Source organism: Oncorhynchus gorbuscha, linkage group LG09 (assembly GCF_021184085.1).
Source record: "Oncorhynchus gorbuscha isolate QuinsamMale2020 ecotype Even-year linkage group LG09, OgorEven_v1.0, whole genome shotgun sequence".
NCBI lineage: Eukaryota > Metazoa > Chordata > Actinopteri > Salmoniformes > Salmonidae > Oncorhynchus > Oncorhynchus gorbuscha.
Window position 1 is genome coordinate 31,181,018 of NC_060181.1, and position 18,354 is coordinate 31,199,371.

The following is an 18,354-nucleotide window of genomic DNA, read 5'->3' on the forward strand; positions in this document are numbered from 1 at the left end:
GGAGTGCAGTAATGCACTAAATTTATATTCTGTAATAGTAGCTGAAAGAGAATAATGAAAACGGTCTGGTGGGGAAAAGATGAGGAAGATTGCAGTGGGCCTCAAAAGAATCCGGACAACAAAAGTTATGTGTTTTGAATATCAGAGTAGAGCATCCGTCAAAGGACTCATCTCGGGGGTGACGACGGATGTTCAGGTTGAATACCTGAAGAGAAATCCGGTGGCGATTTAAAGGAATTGAGAAAACAAGTGATGCTAGTGAAGATATGGTATTGGATGAACCACAGTCTGTAGTAAATGTTTTCTGCCAGTGAAAATATACCCTGTGTGTTGAAAAGGTGGATTTTGTGGCATTCATTGCCACAGTTATAAACTGTACAGCACAAGTCTCAAAGTCTAAGAAATGTGACATTATTGTGGCTGTGGAAGAAACGTTTGTGAAGACTTGCAAGTGGTACTGGCTCCGGAAGACCCACCTTTCCAGGTTCCCCTTGAGCCTGTGTAGGGATCAGATATGTTTTTATTTTTTAACAGAAACGTTGTTAGATTTAGTTTATTATTATTTGTTGGTTTTGTAGTATTTTGGTAGTTTGTTCAGTTTTTGGGGAATCCTGTTTCTATCCCGGACAGTAGGTGGCAGGATGCACATTAAATTGTGCAATCGCCAATATACCATATAAGAAGAAGCTAGAGAAGAAGAGTTCATTCAGGAAGCTCTGTTAATAAAATTCTAGTTCAATATATATTAAGGTAACATCAATGAAACGCATACATTATGTGAATTCTTGGCACGTTTTGGTAAAGAATTATGCGGTTTGTGGCTGAGTCAGTTAGCTTAGCAACCAGGCGTCATACTAATGTTAGCTAGCTTTCTAGAGACTGTCAGTGTTGCTCGCAAGCTAACTAACTTGGTAAGCAGCCATTCTGTAAACATTGATGGCTGAAATAATTCAATTTCTAAATATATTTGAAATTGAATGTATTTTACTGTAACAAAGGTATATTAGCCATGATGATAGCTACAGGAGCTAGGTTGGTTATAGCTGATAGCACAGTGTTCTGTCTTTGTTGCTAGCGAGGTAGATCCTTTATACTCCAGCTTGACACTCGCGCATGGTGGGTGGTGGTGGTGTTGTTGTGAATGGGTAACACGTCACGCTCGCGATGTATGTAGTTTGCAATTCATTCCAACGGCTGTCTTGTCAATACTGGTAAATAATACCTAAAGTAACTCACATGATGACATGTTTGGTCACCATACTGAGAGTTGAGAAATTGTGTGGGTGCAGGCTTTTGCTCCAACCAAGCAGTAACACACCTGATTATTGTCAGAATGCTTTGGAATCAACTGGCAATGATTTCAAACATTGACTGTGTGAATGAAATGTAGTTAGATGTTGAGGCATTCATAAAATCATATTGTAGCCCGACCGGGACTTGAACCCCGGTCCAGTGACTGTCAAGCCAACAGCGTAAACTCCAACGCCAAGAGGTCCGAACAACTTGATGAGGTTGCTAGGTGTTGGGTTAAGGTCTCTACATTACCCCCTTCCTTTGGTTCTCTCCTTCTTCCTTTCCCCCTGCTCCTCATAGCCCATGAGAAGGAGATGAGTATCCCAGATTACATGCAGTGTGCTGAGGACCATCAGACGGTCTTGGTGGTGGTCCAACCAGTGGGCATCGTCCCTGAGGACGAGTTCTTCAGGATCTACAAACGCATTGCCTCTGTGGCCCAGGTAAGCATTCACTATGTGTGCTAGCTATGAGGGCGTCCCAAATGGCACCCTATTGCAGGGCCCACACGGGTCAAAAGTAGTGCACTAAGTGCTTCTACATGCTGCTTCTACATCACTTACTGTTTGGGGTTTTAGGCTGGCTTTCTGTATAAGCACTTAGTGACATCTGCTGATGTAAAAAGGGCTTTATGAATACATTTGATTGATATAGGGAATAGGGTGGCATTTGTGACATAGTCTCGGCCTATGTCTTATTATTTATTGAAATATGTAACCCCTGTCCACTTTGTAGTTATTTGTTTTTTAATGTAATTTTTTAACCATTGGATCCTGATTGTCAAATGATCCCTATTTTGTTCTGTTTTGCCTTTTCATGGTGTTGGGAAAAAAAGGTGTCCATCCGGGACTCCCAGAGGAACCTCTATATCCGTTACCGTCACCACTACCTCCCTGAGAACAACGAGTGGGGAGACTTCCAGACACACCGCAAGGCTTGTTGCTTTGTGGCTTTTATTTTTCCTTTTCCTGTTTGTTGCTTTTCGTAATGTTTATTTGGGTTTCAGAAATGCACTTTGTTTTTTGTGTCGTTTACAGCAGCCTTTCGCAAACCTCTCCTTGGGCCCACAGCCGTTTCATCTATTTGAAGTATTCCAGAGTTAGCATACCTGATTCAACTTGTCTATTAACCGGGTGTGCTAGTTTAGGGCTACAACCACACTGTGAAACGTCTGGGAGTTCCCAAGCAGAGGTTAGAGAAGCACTGCTGTGCGGTATGTGTCCTTTTGTCCTGTGCATGACATTTCCCCTCAGGAATAATAGTATTATCTGTCTATCTATCTCTATTCATCTCTATCTATCTAGGTGGTGGGCCTCATCTCTGTGACGACCTGTGGTTCGGCTAAAGAGTGGCCCCAAACGTCGGACCGTTTCCATTGCCAGAAGGATGTGTTCGGAGCCACGCTGTACGACTCACGGCTCCTGGTGTTCGGGTTGCAGGGGGAGATAGCAGAGCAGCAGAGGACGGATGTGGCTTTCTACCCTAGCTATGATGACTGTCCCGATGTGGAGAAGAGGGTGGAGGACTTTGTGGAGTCCATCTTCATTGTGCTGGAGTCCAAGAGGCTGGATAGAGCCACAGACAAGTCTGGGGATAAGATACCACTGCTTTGTGTTCCCTTTGAGAAGAAAGACTTTTTGGGGCTGGACACTGATAGCAGGTGAGTTTTCTTTTCTTCTGCACTCTATTTGGGTTTTATAGGTCTGGTATCATCCACATGTTTTGCTGTGCTTATATAGTTTTTCAGCTGGTCAAGGAATTTGGAATTAACAAAGTTGGTTATTAAAAACTTTCTTTGGGCCTGTACTAGAGGTCGACCGATTAATCGGTATGGCCGATTTCAAGTTTTCGTAACAATCGCTAATTGGCATTTTTGGACACCGATCATGGCCGATTACATTGCACTCCACGAGGAGACTGCGTGGCAGGCTGACTACCTGTTATGCCAGTGCAGCAAGGAGCCAAGGTAAGGTGCTAGCATTAAACCTATCTTATAAAAAACAATCAACCTTAACATAATCACTAGTTAACTACACATGGTTGATGATATTACTAGTTTATCTAGCTTGTCCTGCGTTGCATATAATCAATGCTGTCCCTGTTCATTTATCATTGAATCATAGCCTACTTCGCCAAACAGGTGATTTAACAAGCGCAATCGCAAAAAAAGCACTATCGTTGCACCAATGTACCTAACCATAACATCAACACCTTTCTTAAAATCAATACACAAGTATATATTTTTAAACCTGCATATTTAGTTAATATTGCCTGCTAACATGAATTTATTTTAACTAGGGAAATTGTCACTTCTCTTGCGTTCTGTGCAACAGAGTCAGGGTATGTGCAGCAGTTTGGGCCGCCTGGCTCGTTGTGAACTGTGTGAAGACCATTTCTTCCTAACAAAGACAGCCAACTTCGGCAAACGGGGGTGATTTAACAAAAGCACATTTGCGAAAAAGCACAATCGTTCCACGAATGTACCTAACCATACATTTCAATGCCTTTCTTAAAATCAACACACAGAAGTATATATTTTTAAACCTGCATATTTAGTTAAAAGAAATTAATGTTAACAGGCAATATTAAACTAAGGAAATTTTGTGACTTCTCTTGCGTTCATTGCACGCAGAGTCAGGGTATATGCAACAGTTTCGTTGTGAACTAATTAGCCAGAATTTTACGTAATAATGACATAACATTGAAGGTTGTGCAATGTAACAGCAATATTTAGACTTAGGGATGCCTCCCGTTAGATAAAATACGGAACGGTTCCGTATTTCACTGAAAGAATAAATGTTTTATTTTCAAAATGATAGTTTCCGGATTTGACCATATTAATGACCTAAGGCTCATTTATGTGTGTTATTATATTATAATTAAGTCTAGCCTAAAGGTTGTTAGATGGTTTTTACTTGGCTGGTTGTTACAAAATTCTGGAAAAAGTCTGACCCTAGTGTTTCTCTGTGATGTCCATCGTCTTGATAGCCTTGTCATTACATTAGTGTTGCTAAGGACAACAGTCAACGTTGCGTGTTTATTTCCTCGTTCAAAAATCCGTTTTTATTTTTGCTTCTTTCCTTTTTTCTTTGTTTATCTTGGTTACTTTATTTGTCTTATTTGTTTCTTTCATACTGTCCTGTGAGTTTGTTGCGTGTGAAAAGGTGAGATGCTGTCAGACACATCGCTTTAGTTAAGCCCATCCTAGTTCCAGTTTAAGCCCACCCCTAAACGAGACACTCCGCCCTGGCCCCGTCCCCTACCCCAGTGCTCTTGTGCATGGGTTCATTGCTTAGATCCAAACTCATCACTCCTCTCAACTTTGTATGAAATAAAATCATAACAACAAGAGTTCTGAAGGAGCTGATAGTTTGGACATGCAGAGTACAGAACACGGTCAACGACTGAGGCTTGTGAAGGTTGGTTCACATAAACAGTGTGGATAGCCTATCTATTCTATTATGTGCTTGTAAAGGTTTGTCCAGGCTTTCAGGAACGTGATGATTGGGAGGTTGTCACCTGACCCGAGCTTGACTGAGTGAATAAGGTCTATGCTCTAATTCTTCTGAAGCATCACACATTCTATAACATGGATCTCATATCTACTACTATGTTCTGCTGCTAGTACATTTTTACCATGGATCTCATATCTACTACTATGTTCTGCTGCTAGTACACTTTACCATGGATCTCATATCTACTACTATGTTCTGCTGCTAGTACACTTTACCATGGATCTCATATCTACTACTATGTTCTGCTGCTAGTACACTTTACCATGGATCTCATATCTACTACTATATTCTGCTGCTAGTACACTTTACCATGTATCTCATATCTACTACTATATTCTGCTGCTAGTACACTTTACCATGTATCTCATATCTACTACTATATTCTGCTGCTAGTACACTTTACCATGGATCTCATATCTACTACTATATTCTGCTGCTAGTATCACTTTACTGCATGGATCTCATATCTACTACTATGTTCTGCTTCTAGTACACTTTACCATGGATCTCATATCTACTACTATATTCTGCTGCTAGTACACTTTACCATGTATCTCATATCTACTACTATATTCTGCTGCTAGTACACTTTACCATGTATCTCATATCTACTACTATATTCTGCTGCTAGTACACTTTACCATGGATCTCATATCTACTACTATGTTCTGCTGCTAGTACACTTTACCATGGATCTCATATCTACTACTATATTCTGCTGCAACTACACTTTACCATGGATCTCATATCTACTACTATATTCTGCTGCTAGTACACTTTACCATGGATCTCATATCTACTACTATATTCTCCTGCAATTACACTTTACCATGGATCTCATATCTACTACTATATTCTGCTGCTAGTACACTTTACCATGTATCTCATATCTACTACTATATTCTGCTGCTAGTACACTTTACCATGTATCTCATATCTACTACTATATTCTGCTGCTAGTACACTTTACCATGGATCTCATATCTACTACTATGTTCTGCTGCTAGTACACTTTACCATGGATCTCATATCTACTACTATATTCTGCTGCTAGTACACTTTACCATGGATCTCATATCTACTACTATATTCTGCTGCTAGTACACTTTACCATGGATCTCATATCTACTACTATATTCTGCTGCTAGTACACTTTACCATGGATCTCGTATATCCGAGATTCATGGAGGGATGCATCACCTTCAACTAGGCTTATTATTGCACCTGCTATGAAAGCATGGCTTTGAATGTGGTATCCATGTTCTTCTAAGCAGACCATACATAATGTATTGCTCATCATTTTATTTCACAAACTAGGCTAACAAATGATAACACAGGCATAGTTTGTCTTCATCCGAATAGAGAGACAAAATCTGTTTTTTTGCGAACATGATGTAAGAAGTAAACCCTACTTGGATACTTGTTTGCTGTAACGTGTACAAAGTTGTAAATGGATACCTCTACGACATCTGACTGATGTTTCTTTCCCTCCTCCTCCTTAGGCACTATAAGAAGCGTTGCCAGGGCCGTATGAGGAAGCACGTTGGGGACCTGTGTTTGCAGGCAGGCATGTTGCAGGATGCCCTGGTTCACTATCACATGGCAGTGGAGCTGCTCTGCTCCGTCAATGACTTCCTGTGGCTCGGGGGTAAGACTGGGGAGGAAGACATGGCTCCTGCTCTACTCTCAAATCCAATAAAGCAGGGGTGGATACCCTGCAGGTTTTTGCGCCGACCCTACTATAACACACCTTATTTTACTAATCAGCGGCTTACCACGACCTTGAAGGCAATCAGGGGTGCTACAATAGGGTAGTAGCAAAATCCTGCCAAGCCCAGTAGCTCTGCAAGGAGGATGGATCATCACCCTTGCCATACTGTACATACAGAATACCCTTTAGTCAACTTCTAATGGAGGGTATTCTGTTTCATTGACACATCTCCCTTGTGTCCTGGTTCTCCAGCTGCGTTAGAGGGCTTGTGTTCAGCCTCTGTTATCTTCCACTACCCTGGAGAAACAGCAGGGAAGGCTTCTGGACGCGAACCCAGCCTGGCACATGGCCAGGGCCAAGCAGCCGACGCAGGGAAGAGACACCGGCCAGGTAAATAGCACTCCTCTCTCTTGCTTGCTCTCTCTGTTTGTGAGGTTGGGGGTGGTCTTCTTGGTAGAGATATTTGTGATGGGCCCGGGGTATTCAAGCAGTGAAAGGGATTTTTTATTTGTAAAATATTTTTTTCACTTCTTGTTTGGCCAAGCCAAGTTGGCCATATGGGTAAGAAGGAAGAACCGGGTCGGGGGGGACAGACAGACCCGGTGTTATTATTGAAAGGGAGGGTCTCTGCACGTCTCAGGGTTGAATTTGATCAAATTAAAAGTGTGGTGGTATGGGGCCCCCAGGGGAGCTGTCTGTACGTCTGGAGAGGAGGGGTTGGAGGTACGGTTGTAATGTGGATTGTATTTTACTATGTGGAGGTTGTGGTGTTTATGGGGAGGGAGGTGTCTTTAGTGTAATATCTCATTAAAGAACTTGTGTTGTGGGACAGTGGAAGATGTCTGGAGGTTTCTGAATGAGCTGTGATTATAGGATGGTTGGAAGGAAGCGATCTCCCTGGCTGTCTGACGTGTGGTCCAAGCAATTGCAGCTAGTATGGCTAGTACTATGACAACACAAGCTTTGCTACACTTTTCACTTCTCAGCCCAGCTGCTTCTGTTGTTCTGTGCCCTGGACAACATTACCTGAGATATCCGGTGGCCCCCACAACCTAACCCATTTGTTCTGAACAGTATGTCATGTCATATTTCCATTCACCCATGTCTTTACTTCATATTATTAACAAGTCAACTACTTTAACCCCTAAATAACCGCACATATTTTGCTTCAGTTTATTCCTGAAGTAATTAGAAATGGAACACTATACGGCGGGGACCGATGGGGAAAGTCACACGGAACCGTCTAAGAAGCGTCACGTTTGGGGACTAACTTTGCTTTCAGCAACTTACTGCACTGTGTGAACCTGCGTTCTCTCTCTGTGTGTCTGTCTCTGTGTGTTACCGTAGGGGCGCAGGAGGTACTCATAGACCCAGGTATGGTATGACACTAACAGGGCCGCCCTGCATAGCGTTACTCCTAGCTAGACATCTCACCTACCTGTGTTTGCCTGCTGTGGCTCTTTTCCCTCTGGTTGCTTTAATGCTTTTTGTGACGACAACCTTGGTCCCGGATCTGTTTGTGCTGCCTTACCAACTAAGGCCAGACAACACAAACAGATCTGGGACCAGGCTATCAACCCATTGCACTACATTTGATTCCAACGTTTTATTGTTTCCACCACTGATATCCCCCCCCTCAAGGCAGGGGTTGTATTCCTGTTGTTCTTGTCAGCGTTAATGTTGTTGGGTGTTCGTGCTTCATTACGTCATTGACCTCTTCTAATCAATGACGAGTAACCATTTAAAATCATAATCAACAACATTATATTCAGCACTATAACCTCCGATTTAGATTTGAAACTAATTCAGACATCCACCAGAGGGTGGCGATGTTGGTATTGTAGTACTGCTGATTGGGGCGTCCAAGCTATTTGTCTGTTCTTCCTGTAGCCTCAAGTTACAATGTAGAACTGTTCAGTGTGAGGCATTTTGGCCAACCTATCAGTAGGATATGCTGCAGAAATGTAGCTCGTATATATTTTTAGAGACTGGGGTTGGTTTTACTAAACCATTCAATCCAAGGTGTCTGTATAAAGTGTCTAGTTCTGGATCTAGATGTAACATGTTGCACATTTTTCAAACACCTTAAAAAAAAGCTAATATATTCCATTTAGCAGATGCTTTTATCCAATGCGACTAACAGTCGTGTGCCCAAAATGTTTACGGATGGGTGGTCCCGGGAATCGAACCCATTATCCTGGCGCTATAAGCACCATTCTTTACTAACTGAGCTAAAGAGGACCACTTAGCAATGTTTTTATTCAAACCAAGTTACAGTACGGTGAGTGTATACATTTCTAGTATGCGTGTGTGTGATCCCAGAGTAGTCTTATGATTCACATGTAACGCTGTGTCATAGTGACATCGCCGCGACACCGTTGCTATGGACCCAGCTAGCGCCGTTTCTAGGCAAAGTTTTCTCAATACAAAATTTGTATTCAAATCACATAGGTGTATGACAGATACTACTCCTATTTCAATTGAAACGCTCCAAACTACTGAGCACATGATGACATGTTGATCGCGTAACAGTGCGCAGTGACCCGCGAAGGCCTTTTATTTCTAGATGGATTGTTTTGTATTCCCATATAAAAGTGAATGCCGCGCGTGGCAGTTATTGAGCGCTGTCTTGATACCTCGGTGTTTGAAATGCCTGTCGACGCCGCGTTAAATGTGTGTGCTCAGGTAAGCTGTACTCAGTTTCTGAGTATGTCATTGTTGATTGTTGTGACCGTGGCCATATGCATGGATGTGAAGAGCCAAGTGGTGGATGGGTCTGATAACATTGACAATATTCCCAGTCATTAATGTCATTTTCCCCTTCTCCTCTCTTTCGCTCTCTCTCTTCCCTCAGATGCACTCACAGCCAATGGGATCAGTGCAGACACCAGCAGGGAAATCGGCCGGGCCAAGAACTGCCTGGGTCCCGAAGACATCATAGAGAAATACAAGGAGGCCATCTCCTACTATGACAAGGTATTGGAAAAGATGAGAAATAGATTGTCCCACGCACACTATTGAATGCTCCTATCTTCTTTGTTCCATCTCCTACTATGACAAGGCAATGGACAATAATATTTCAAAAGCCCTGTACTTACATCTAGCTATTTTTCATCTGCAGGGTACAAAAAATATAAATCCTAGGAAATAAACAGACACAAACACTGTTAAATGCTCCTGCAGACTTCAATACATGCAACGTTTCAACAAGAAGGTTCAGTGTTTGCGCCTTGCAGACCGATGCTGTTTGCAGACAGTATTTCATTATCCACTATCCAGTTTGCAGTTCTCAACATATCCATCAGGGGACAGTAGCTCACTAGGTATCAGTGATGGTTGGGCAGTCTGCTGCAGCAGAGGGTGGCTGTGTGCACACTGTAAACAAACTACTACATGCTGACTACAGGAGAATATGTCTGAGTGCACTGAAGTCAACATTGGAATGCTTAGCTAGCTTGATGTCACTGTCTGTTACAATTAGCCAAATGGAAGTGTGGGGCCATCTCAAATGCCATATTACCTCAACAATTGAAATTCCCCCCCAAAAATGTAGAGCATCATTGCCATCAAGACTAGACATGAGTTAATTGCCTTGTTCGTCTATTAGTAACTATACTTACAGTTATAACACAGTAAGTATAACAAACAAACCTAACAGATTGGGATAAAACACTGATGTGTCACGTCCATAACATCCCAGTAGACCTTCTGAAACTCTGCAGTGTGTTATTGCCACTATTATAATTGGATTTCTGCTCTGACCTCGCTTGGCCCTTTTACCTGTAACTAGTTCACTCCAAAGTAAATTACATTATATCTCGACACGACGGGACCATTCAGATATTAATTGAATTTTAATAAGGAGACAATGGGGATAGTGGTGGCTGGCTGGTTGTGTGAGAGAGAAGTGTATGGAGTCTAAGCAGCACTATTGTACATCGAGTCCAGTTTCTACTTCAATATAACTACTAGGTGGGAACCCGGAACTCCCCAGGAAAAGTCATGTGGCGTAAAGTAACAATAAACGACAGAGGTTCCGTATCACCCCGTGGACTGTGATCAGTAATCTCACGCCTCTGTTACAGATGTCTGTAGTTGAAAGAGACCGATGACGCAATACATCTGTTCAGAATATTATGCAGGGTGGGAGAAATCAGAGAAGTCCTCATTGGTTAGTTAGGTTTTCCTTATGCTGATCCTGGGCTGTGTCTGTTCTTATCATCTTCCTCTCCTTCATCCCTCCTCTTCCTCTCCTTCATCCCTCCTCCTCTTCCTCTCCTTCATCCCTCCCCCTCTTCCTCTCTTTCATCCCTCCCCCTCTTCCTCTCCTTCATCCCTCCCCCAGTATAAGAATGCAGGTGTGATAGAGCTGGAGGCGTGTGTGAAGGCAGTCAGGGTGCTAGCCATTCAGAAGAGGGCCATGGAGGCCTCAGAGTTCCTCCAGAATGCTGTCTACATCAACCTGGGACAGGTAAGACCTCACCTGACATGTAAATGTACCTCTCTGGGGGGGAGAACCATCATACCTGGGGTGGCAGGGTAGCCTAGTGGTTAGAGCGTTGGACTAGTAACCGGAAGGTTGCAAGTTCAAACCCCCGGGCCGACAAGGTAAAAATCTTTCGTTCTGCCCCTGAACCCACTGTTCCTAGGCCATCATTGAAAATAAGAATTTGTTCTTAACTGATTTGCCTAGTTAAATAAAGGTAATATAAATAAAATACTGGTCGCAAACACACTGTAAGGGACCAGAGTTTTACCTAGTCAAGTCCCATGTTTACATCTCATATTCAGGAAAAACTCTGGGCCCCAGTTGTCGTCTAACCAGGGTCCAGAGTTTCACCTAGATCATATAGTCAGGAAAAACTCCTTGCCCTATGGGAAACCAAAAGGACTTGCCTGCAAACACCCAGGTCCCATAGAGGCTGTCAACCCCCAGGTCCCATAGAGGCTGTCAACCCCCAGGTCCCATAGAGTCTGTCAACCCCCAGGTCCCATAGAGTCTGTCAACCCCCAGGTCCCATAGAGTCTGTCAACCCCCAGGTCCCATAGAGGCTGTCAACCCCCAGGTCCCATAGAGGCTGTCAACCCCCAGGTCCCATAGAGGCTGTCAACCCCCAGGTCCCATAGAGGCTGTCAACCCCCAGGTCCCATAGAGGCTGTCAACCCCCAGGTCCCATAGAGGCTGTCAACCCCCAGGTCCCATAGAGGCTGTCAACCCCCAGGTCCCATAGAGGCTGTCAACCCCCAGGTCCCATAGAGGCTGTCAACCCCCAGGTCCCATAGAGGCTGTCAACTCCCAGGTCCCATAGAGGCTGTCAACCCCCAGGTCCTGTACTCAGGCACCTGTCACTGCTGCTTGCCTGTCTGAGGATCACCTGCCAACACACAGGTCCCATAACTTGACACAAAGGAAAGCTCCTCTGACAGGTGCCTAAGACCTTCCTGCGAGGGACTCTATTCAGGCAGTCACACAGTGTGCTCTGCTCTGTAGGCCTGTCTCTCTTGGAGGGAAATCTTAGTTGTGTCTTGGACGATTCTGCCAGTGTGCCACCACCTCCTTTTCATTGTGCAGTGACTGATCATTCTCATAACCTTTCCACAGATTTGTTTCATAAATCAAATTGAGCTTTTCCAGAGATTTGTTTGGAAATAAGTTGTATAACTTTGTGTTATCGTCAAGGATTTATAATAATATATGACATTTATTAGCAGATGCTTCTGCTCGGGCCTCCTGAGTGGCACAGCGGCCTAAGGCACCTGGGCTCAATCCCAGGCTGTATCACCAACCAATAGGGTGGCGCACATTTGCCCCAGGATCGTGCCGGTTAGGGGAGGGTTTGGCCGGGGGGGGGGGGATTTGACTTGGCTCATTGTGCTCTAGCGACTCCTTGTGGCAGGCCAGGCGCCTGCAGGCTGACCTCTGTTGTCAGTTAAACTGTGTTTCCTCTGACACACTGGATTTCGTTAAGAAGCGCAGTTTGGTGGGTCATGTTTTGTGGGACGCATCACCCGACCTTCGCCTCTGAGCCCGTTGGGGAGTTGCAGCGATGAGACAAGATTGAAATTGGGCAGAAAAAAGGGGGAAAAACCCCCCACAAAACAACTCTGCTAAATGGAATAAAATATTATTATTATTATAAATACTTGACAGTAAAACAAGTTATGCAGCTTATTTCCAAATTAATCTCTGTAAAAGTTCAATTTGACTCATAAAACAAATCTGGGACAACCCGTACATAAAATGTATGCACGCATGACTGATTGTAAGTCTGACATTTTAGGTACGGGTGGTCTCGATTTAAATGCAGTGTTTCCATGTGTGTGGTTTAAATAGTTTTTCAATGTTATAAAATCAGTCCATCACCAACCAATTAACCAATTAACCAACCAACCAACCAATCAACCATCCAGTTAACCAAAAACCAACCCATTAACCAACCAACCAACTAACCAATTAATTAACCAACCAATCAATCAACCAACCAATTAACCAACCAATCAACCAACCAATTAACCAGCCAACCAAACAATTAACCAACCAATTAACCAATCAACCAACAATTAACCAACCAACCAATTAACCAACCAACCAACCAACCAACCAAACAATTAACCAACCAATCAACCAACCAATTAACCAAACAACCAAGCAATTAACCAAACAACCAAGCAATTAACCAAACAACCAACCAATTAACCAAACAACCAAGCAATTAACCAAACAACCAACCAATTAACCAAACAACCAAGCAATTAACCAAACAACCAAGCAATTAAGCAACCAATTAACATCTTAACAAACCAATTAACCAACAACCAACCAACCAACCAAACAATGATCTCTGTTTTCTCAGCTGTCTGAGGAAGAGAAGATCCAGCGTTACAGCATCCTCTCTGAGCTCTACCACCTGATTGGTTTCCACCGTAAGTCAGCCTTCTTCAAGCGGGTAGCAGCCATGCAGTGTGTGGCCCCCACCATCCCAGAGCCTGACTGGAGGGCCTGCTACAAGCTGCTGCTGGAGACCCTGCCTGGATACAGCCTCTGCCTCGACCCCAAAGACTTCAGCAAAGGTACCCAACTGGATATGCCTTTACTCTGTGTCAAAACTGTCCCATACACTGTTGAGTGATCCCTACAACTTTATATTATCAATAAAAACACACACACAAGCACAGATATCTGTTTCAGTAAGGTCAGTACTTAGCAAGAGATTGAATAACATTGCCTTGCTCTGAGCATTATTTAAAGGATCTTCTCTTCAAGAGCTCTTCTCAGGGGTAATACGTATTCCGGGCACCACTTTGCACAAAAAGACATACAATTGATTTGAGACCTGCGCTGACCCAGACCTCCGCTCCACACACACACACAAAAACAACACACACACACACACACACACACACACACACACACACACACACACACACACACACACACACACACACACACACACACACACACACACACACACACACACACACACACACACACACACACACACATACACATACACACACACGAAACAAACACTTTCTCAGGGTCCTTAGGATAAGCTGCTGTGCACTGCAGGCTCTTGACCCTCACCTTGCTCAACCCACTCCACCATGAGGGACTGGAGCATAAAAGAAACACTGACAGAGAAAACATTGACAGTCCTCTATCTCTACTGTGATCCTCTTTCAAGCACCCACTTGAGAAGAGTTTCTGTCAGGCAGAGAGAGACGTTGTTGTTGACCTCCACTTCACTGCTGTGGAAAACAATTGTGAGAGGTAGTCAAACAATTATGCTGTAGTGTAGTTGGGAGTGAAGTGTGTGTCTGTCTGACTATGGATATCTTCCTCCCTAACTTTGTTTACAAGACAAAGCAGAAAAAGATAAATAAATGTTCCTCATCAGGCAGCAGGACTCCCTACTACGACCAGGCCTCTGAGCCTGAGGAGAGGTATCAGGGGGGAGTTTATTGAGCTGGGAGGAGAAGAGAGCTGGCCAGGCCCCTGGTGCAGGAGGCTAATATCAGAGAGGAAATGGGGCTCAATAGTGTATTCCAACCCGGCCTGGTACAGGGCTGGCCGGCAGAGAAATGAACAAGCAAATTGGTTTTTAATTGGCTAGGGAGCCCTCTCAGTACTCTCTTCTTTATCAGGTTGAGAAGACTTTCTCTTTTTCTCTCTCTCATTTTGTTTGGAGTTAACACTGTTTCAAAGACCACAGACTCACAGAAAGGCATTTAGCTGCCATGCTTTTAATCCCTGCTGCACTGTTCATGTTTAAATGACAGAAGGGGATGACAGTAGTATCAGACATCACCTTACAGGGAACTGTTAATTCTCCTACCAGAATGTACAGTGCCTTTTGATGCAGGCAGTGTGTGACAGGGTGGTGCGTGTGTGTGTTTGTGTGACAGGGTGAGGATTGTGCGGCAGAGTGTCATTCTCATGGTGATGCTAATTGGATTCCACGACACCTTGAATATTGCCTTGCAAATACCACAGAAGAAGACATTTAGCTGTAGGAGAAGGAGGGAAGGGGAGAGCGAAAAGGAGGGAAGGGGAGAGCGAAAAGGAGGGAAGGGGAGAGCGAAAAGGAGGGAAGGGGAGAGCGAAAAGGAGGGAAAGGGAGGTGGGAGGGAGGGAGGGAGGGGAGAGAGAAAAGGAGGGAGGGAGGGAGGGAGTGGAGAAAGAGAGGGAGGAGAGGGGGAGAAAAAGAGGGAGGGGGAGAGAGAGGGAGATGGGGGTGAGAGAGGGAGGGGGAGAAAGGGAGGGAGGGGGAGAAAGAGTGGGATGGAGGAGGGAGGGGGAGGGGGAGAGAAAGAGGGGGAGAGAAAGAGGAGGGGATGGGGGAGAGAAAGAAAGAGACGGATGGAGAGAGAAAGGGAGGGAGGGAGAGCGAGAGGAGAAAAAGAGGGATGGAGGAAAGAGGGGGGGAAAAGAGGGAGGGAGATGCAAGAGGGAGGGAGGGATGGGAAGAAGGAGAGGGAGGGAGGGAGAAAGAGCGGGAGGGTGGGAGAGAGGGAGAGAGGGAGGGAGGGAGAGTGATGGAGAGCAAGAATAAGAGGTTTTGGCACACCTTTATTTAGCAATTAAGGAGTGAATACAAAGCTTCCAGCGTTCATGGTCTTTTGATACAGAAAGAGAGGGGTGTGAGAGTGACAGTGAACGAGAGGAAGAACGAGAGAGGAAGAACGAGAGAGGGCCACTGTGTGTCCTATCCTCTCCTCTGTGTTGGTGCCCTTCAGATAAGCAGTGGTAGCTTCACATGATGTTACAGACAGGTTGATGCTGCTATATTTAGGCTGCTTAGTGGGCGCTGCAGCTTCACTGAGGAGGAGGAAATGGCTTAGAAAAGATTTGCATTAATATCATTTTTGTAGATTACAGAAGTCGGTAGCAATGAATAACATTTGGTTATTTATTTAATAATAATATAATCCCCCAGTACAGAGAACACTGATAACGGACACGCATCTTGGTCAAGATTTTATGAGCTCCGCAGACTGTATAGCTCAGGGAACAATTGATTCTTATTAACCTCTGAGTAGGCTGGCCTTATTTCCCCTTCTCTCTCTCTCCTCCTCCTCTTGCCCTTTTTTTCCCCTTCTCTCTCTCTCTCTCTCTCTCTCTCTCTCTCTCTCCTCCTCTTGCCCTTTTTTTCCCCTTCTCTCTCTCTCTCTCTCCTCCTCCTCTTGCCCTTTTTTCCCCTTCTCTCTCTCTCCTCCTCCTCTTGCCCTTTTTTCCCCTTCTCTCCCTCCCCACTCCCTCAGTGCACCAGCCCTGACAGCCTTGAGTATAGCCTGGGGAATGGTGGGGGGTTGTGGAGAATGTAATGTTACGTAACGCTGAGACCCATCCATGCTCCCCAGAACACCAGTGTAAAGCTAGCAGGTTATTAAGATGTCTGCTGATGTGTTTTCTGCTGCAGAACACTAATTACCTGAAGTCAACGCCACACTGCACAGCTCCCAATCTCACGCCGTTCTGGTGTGAGAATGTTTGGAGGATCCCACTCACTCTCAAATCCTAAATGCCGTTGTGCCCTCGAGCAAGGCATGTAATCCCTAAAACCAGCTGCAGAGGTGCGGTAGTGTGGCTGCCCTCTGATCCAACCTCTGTTTGTGTCTCACAGAGGGGCCTGGGTGGTTAATGCAGAAGACACGTTTTAGTTGGAAATGAATTTACACGGGACAGTAAAATAATCTTCTCCTCTCCTCCAGGTTCCCACCGTGGCTGGGCGGCGGTACAGGTGCGTCTGCTCCATGAGCTGGTGTACGTATCACGTCGTATGGGAAACTCCGGCCTGTCTGTCCGCCACCACTCCTTCCTGCTCCAGACCATGCTGGACTGGCTCTCAGATCAAGGTCAGCCTACACACACACACACACACACACACACACACACACACACACACACACACACACACACACACACACACACACACACACACACACACACACACACACACACACACACACACACACACACACACACACACACACACACACACACACACACACACACACACACACACACACACACGGCTACCGAAACCCAGACGGTCACATTCTCCATTGTCTTTGAGAGTGTACTCTTTCATCAATGTCAACTCTCATCCCTTTAAGTGTCAACAGATGCATGGGACAAAACCGTATACATGTAGGGAATAAAAAGAGTTACTAGCCTGACGAGCTCTAGTTTAGGAATTAGTGTTGCATGGTATACCAGTACCACAATAATATCACAGAACCAAAACGTCATGATACTTATGATACCAACATTTCAGAATACTGTAGTATACTGTAATACTACCAACATGTCCGGCCCTAACGATCTAAAGAACCCGCGGGTGCCTGTTATAAAATGCTTATAAACTCAGTTGTTTATAAGTTCAGTACATTTTTTTAAGCAACAGCAACTAGTCTCTTGTATGCACCAGTCCAATAATGTCCCTCCCAGCCCTCACCTGCTTCTCAGCATCCCCTACCAGCCTTCTCTCACCTGCTTCTCTCAACGTCCCCTACCAACCCTCTCTCACCTGCTTCTCTCAGCGTCCCCTACCAGCCCTCTCTCACCTGCTTCTCAGCGTCCTCTACCATCCCTCTCTCACCAGCTTCTCTCAGCGTCCTCTACCATCCCCTCTCACCTGCTTCTCAGCGTCCCCTACCAGCCCTCTCACCTGCTTCTCAGCGTCTCCTACCAGCCCTCTCTCACCTGCTTCTCAGCGTCTCCTACCAGCCCTCTCTCACCTGCTTCTCAGCGTCTCCTACCAGCCCTCTCTCAACTGCTTCTCAGCGTTTCCTACCATCCCTCTCTCACCTGCTTCTCAGTGTCTCCTACCAGCCCTCTCTCACCTGCTTCTCAGCGTCTCCTACCAGCCCTCTCTCACCTGCTTCTCAGCGTCTCCTACCAGCCCTCTCTCACCTGCTTCTCAGCGTCTCCTACCAGCCCTCTCTCACCTGCTTCTCAGCGTCTCCTACCAGCCCTCTCTCACCTGCTTCTCAGCGTCTCCTACCAGCCCTCTCTCACCTGCTTCTCAGCGTCTCCTACCAGCCCTCTCTCACCTGCTTCTCCCCATCCACTCGAAGGTAGCTTCGAAGGTAGGCTTCATAAAGACCTAACTATATCAAAAATCTCTTTCTTTCTGGTGCTCTCTTACATTCTGTTTGTTGCCTAACGTTTCTAAAGTTGGGAGCAGTGTGTGTTTGGGACGGAGAGTGGTGTGTGTTTATGAAAGAGAGGGAGACAGAGAGTGTGTGTATTAACTGAAGAGTAGAAGGTTTCATGCCGTGTTTTCCCCTTGATGCAGCAGTGACATGCAGATCATTATGCGTGTCCACTCC

The 18,354-nt window shown here is 45.0% G+C and overlaps 1 protein-coding gene across 1 annotated transcript in view; it reads left to right on the forward strand.

Annotated features, from left to right (window-relative positions):
• Positions 1-674: 674 nt before the first annotated feature.
• The window catches only part of LOC124044351 (trafficking protein particle complex subunit 9-like), a 393,465-nt gene continuing 375,785 nt past the window's right edge, over positions 675-18,354 (forward strand). The window contains exons 1-11 of the mRNA XM_046364005.1: positions 675-750; positions 1,594-1,736; positions 2,129-2,227; positions 2,598-2,953; positions 6,311-6,456; positions 6,772-6,909; positions 7,867-7,893; positions 9,374-9,495; positions 10,865-10,990; positions 13,374-13,590; positions 16,732-16,875. Of these exons, the coding sequence (XP_046219961.1) occupies positions 1,608-1,736; positions 2,129-2,227; positions 2,598-2,953; positions 6,311-6,456; positions 6,772-6,909; positions 7,867-7,893; positions 9,374-9,495; positions 10,865-10,990; positions 13,374-13,590; positions 16,732-16,875 (1,504 nt within the window). The 5' untranslated portion in view covers positions 675-750; positions 1,594-1,607. The remainder of the gene's footprint in view (positions 751-1,593; positions 1,737-2,128; positions 2,228-2,597; positions 2,954-6,310; positions 6,457-6,771; positions 6,910-7,866; positions 7,894-9,373; positions 9,496-10,864; positions 10,991-13,373; positions 13,591-16,731; positions 16,876-18,354) is intronic.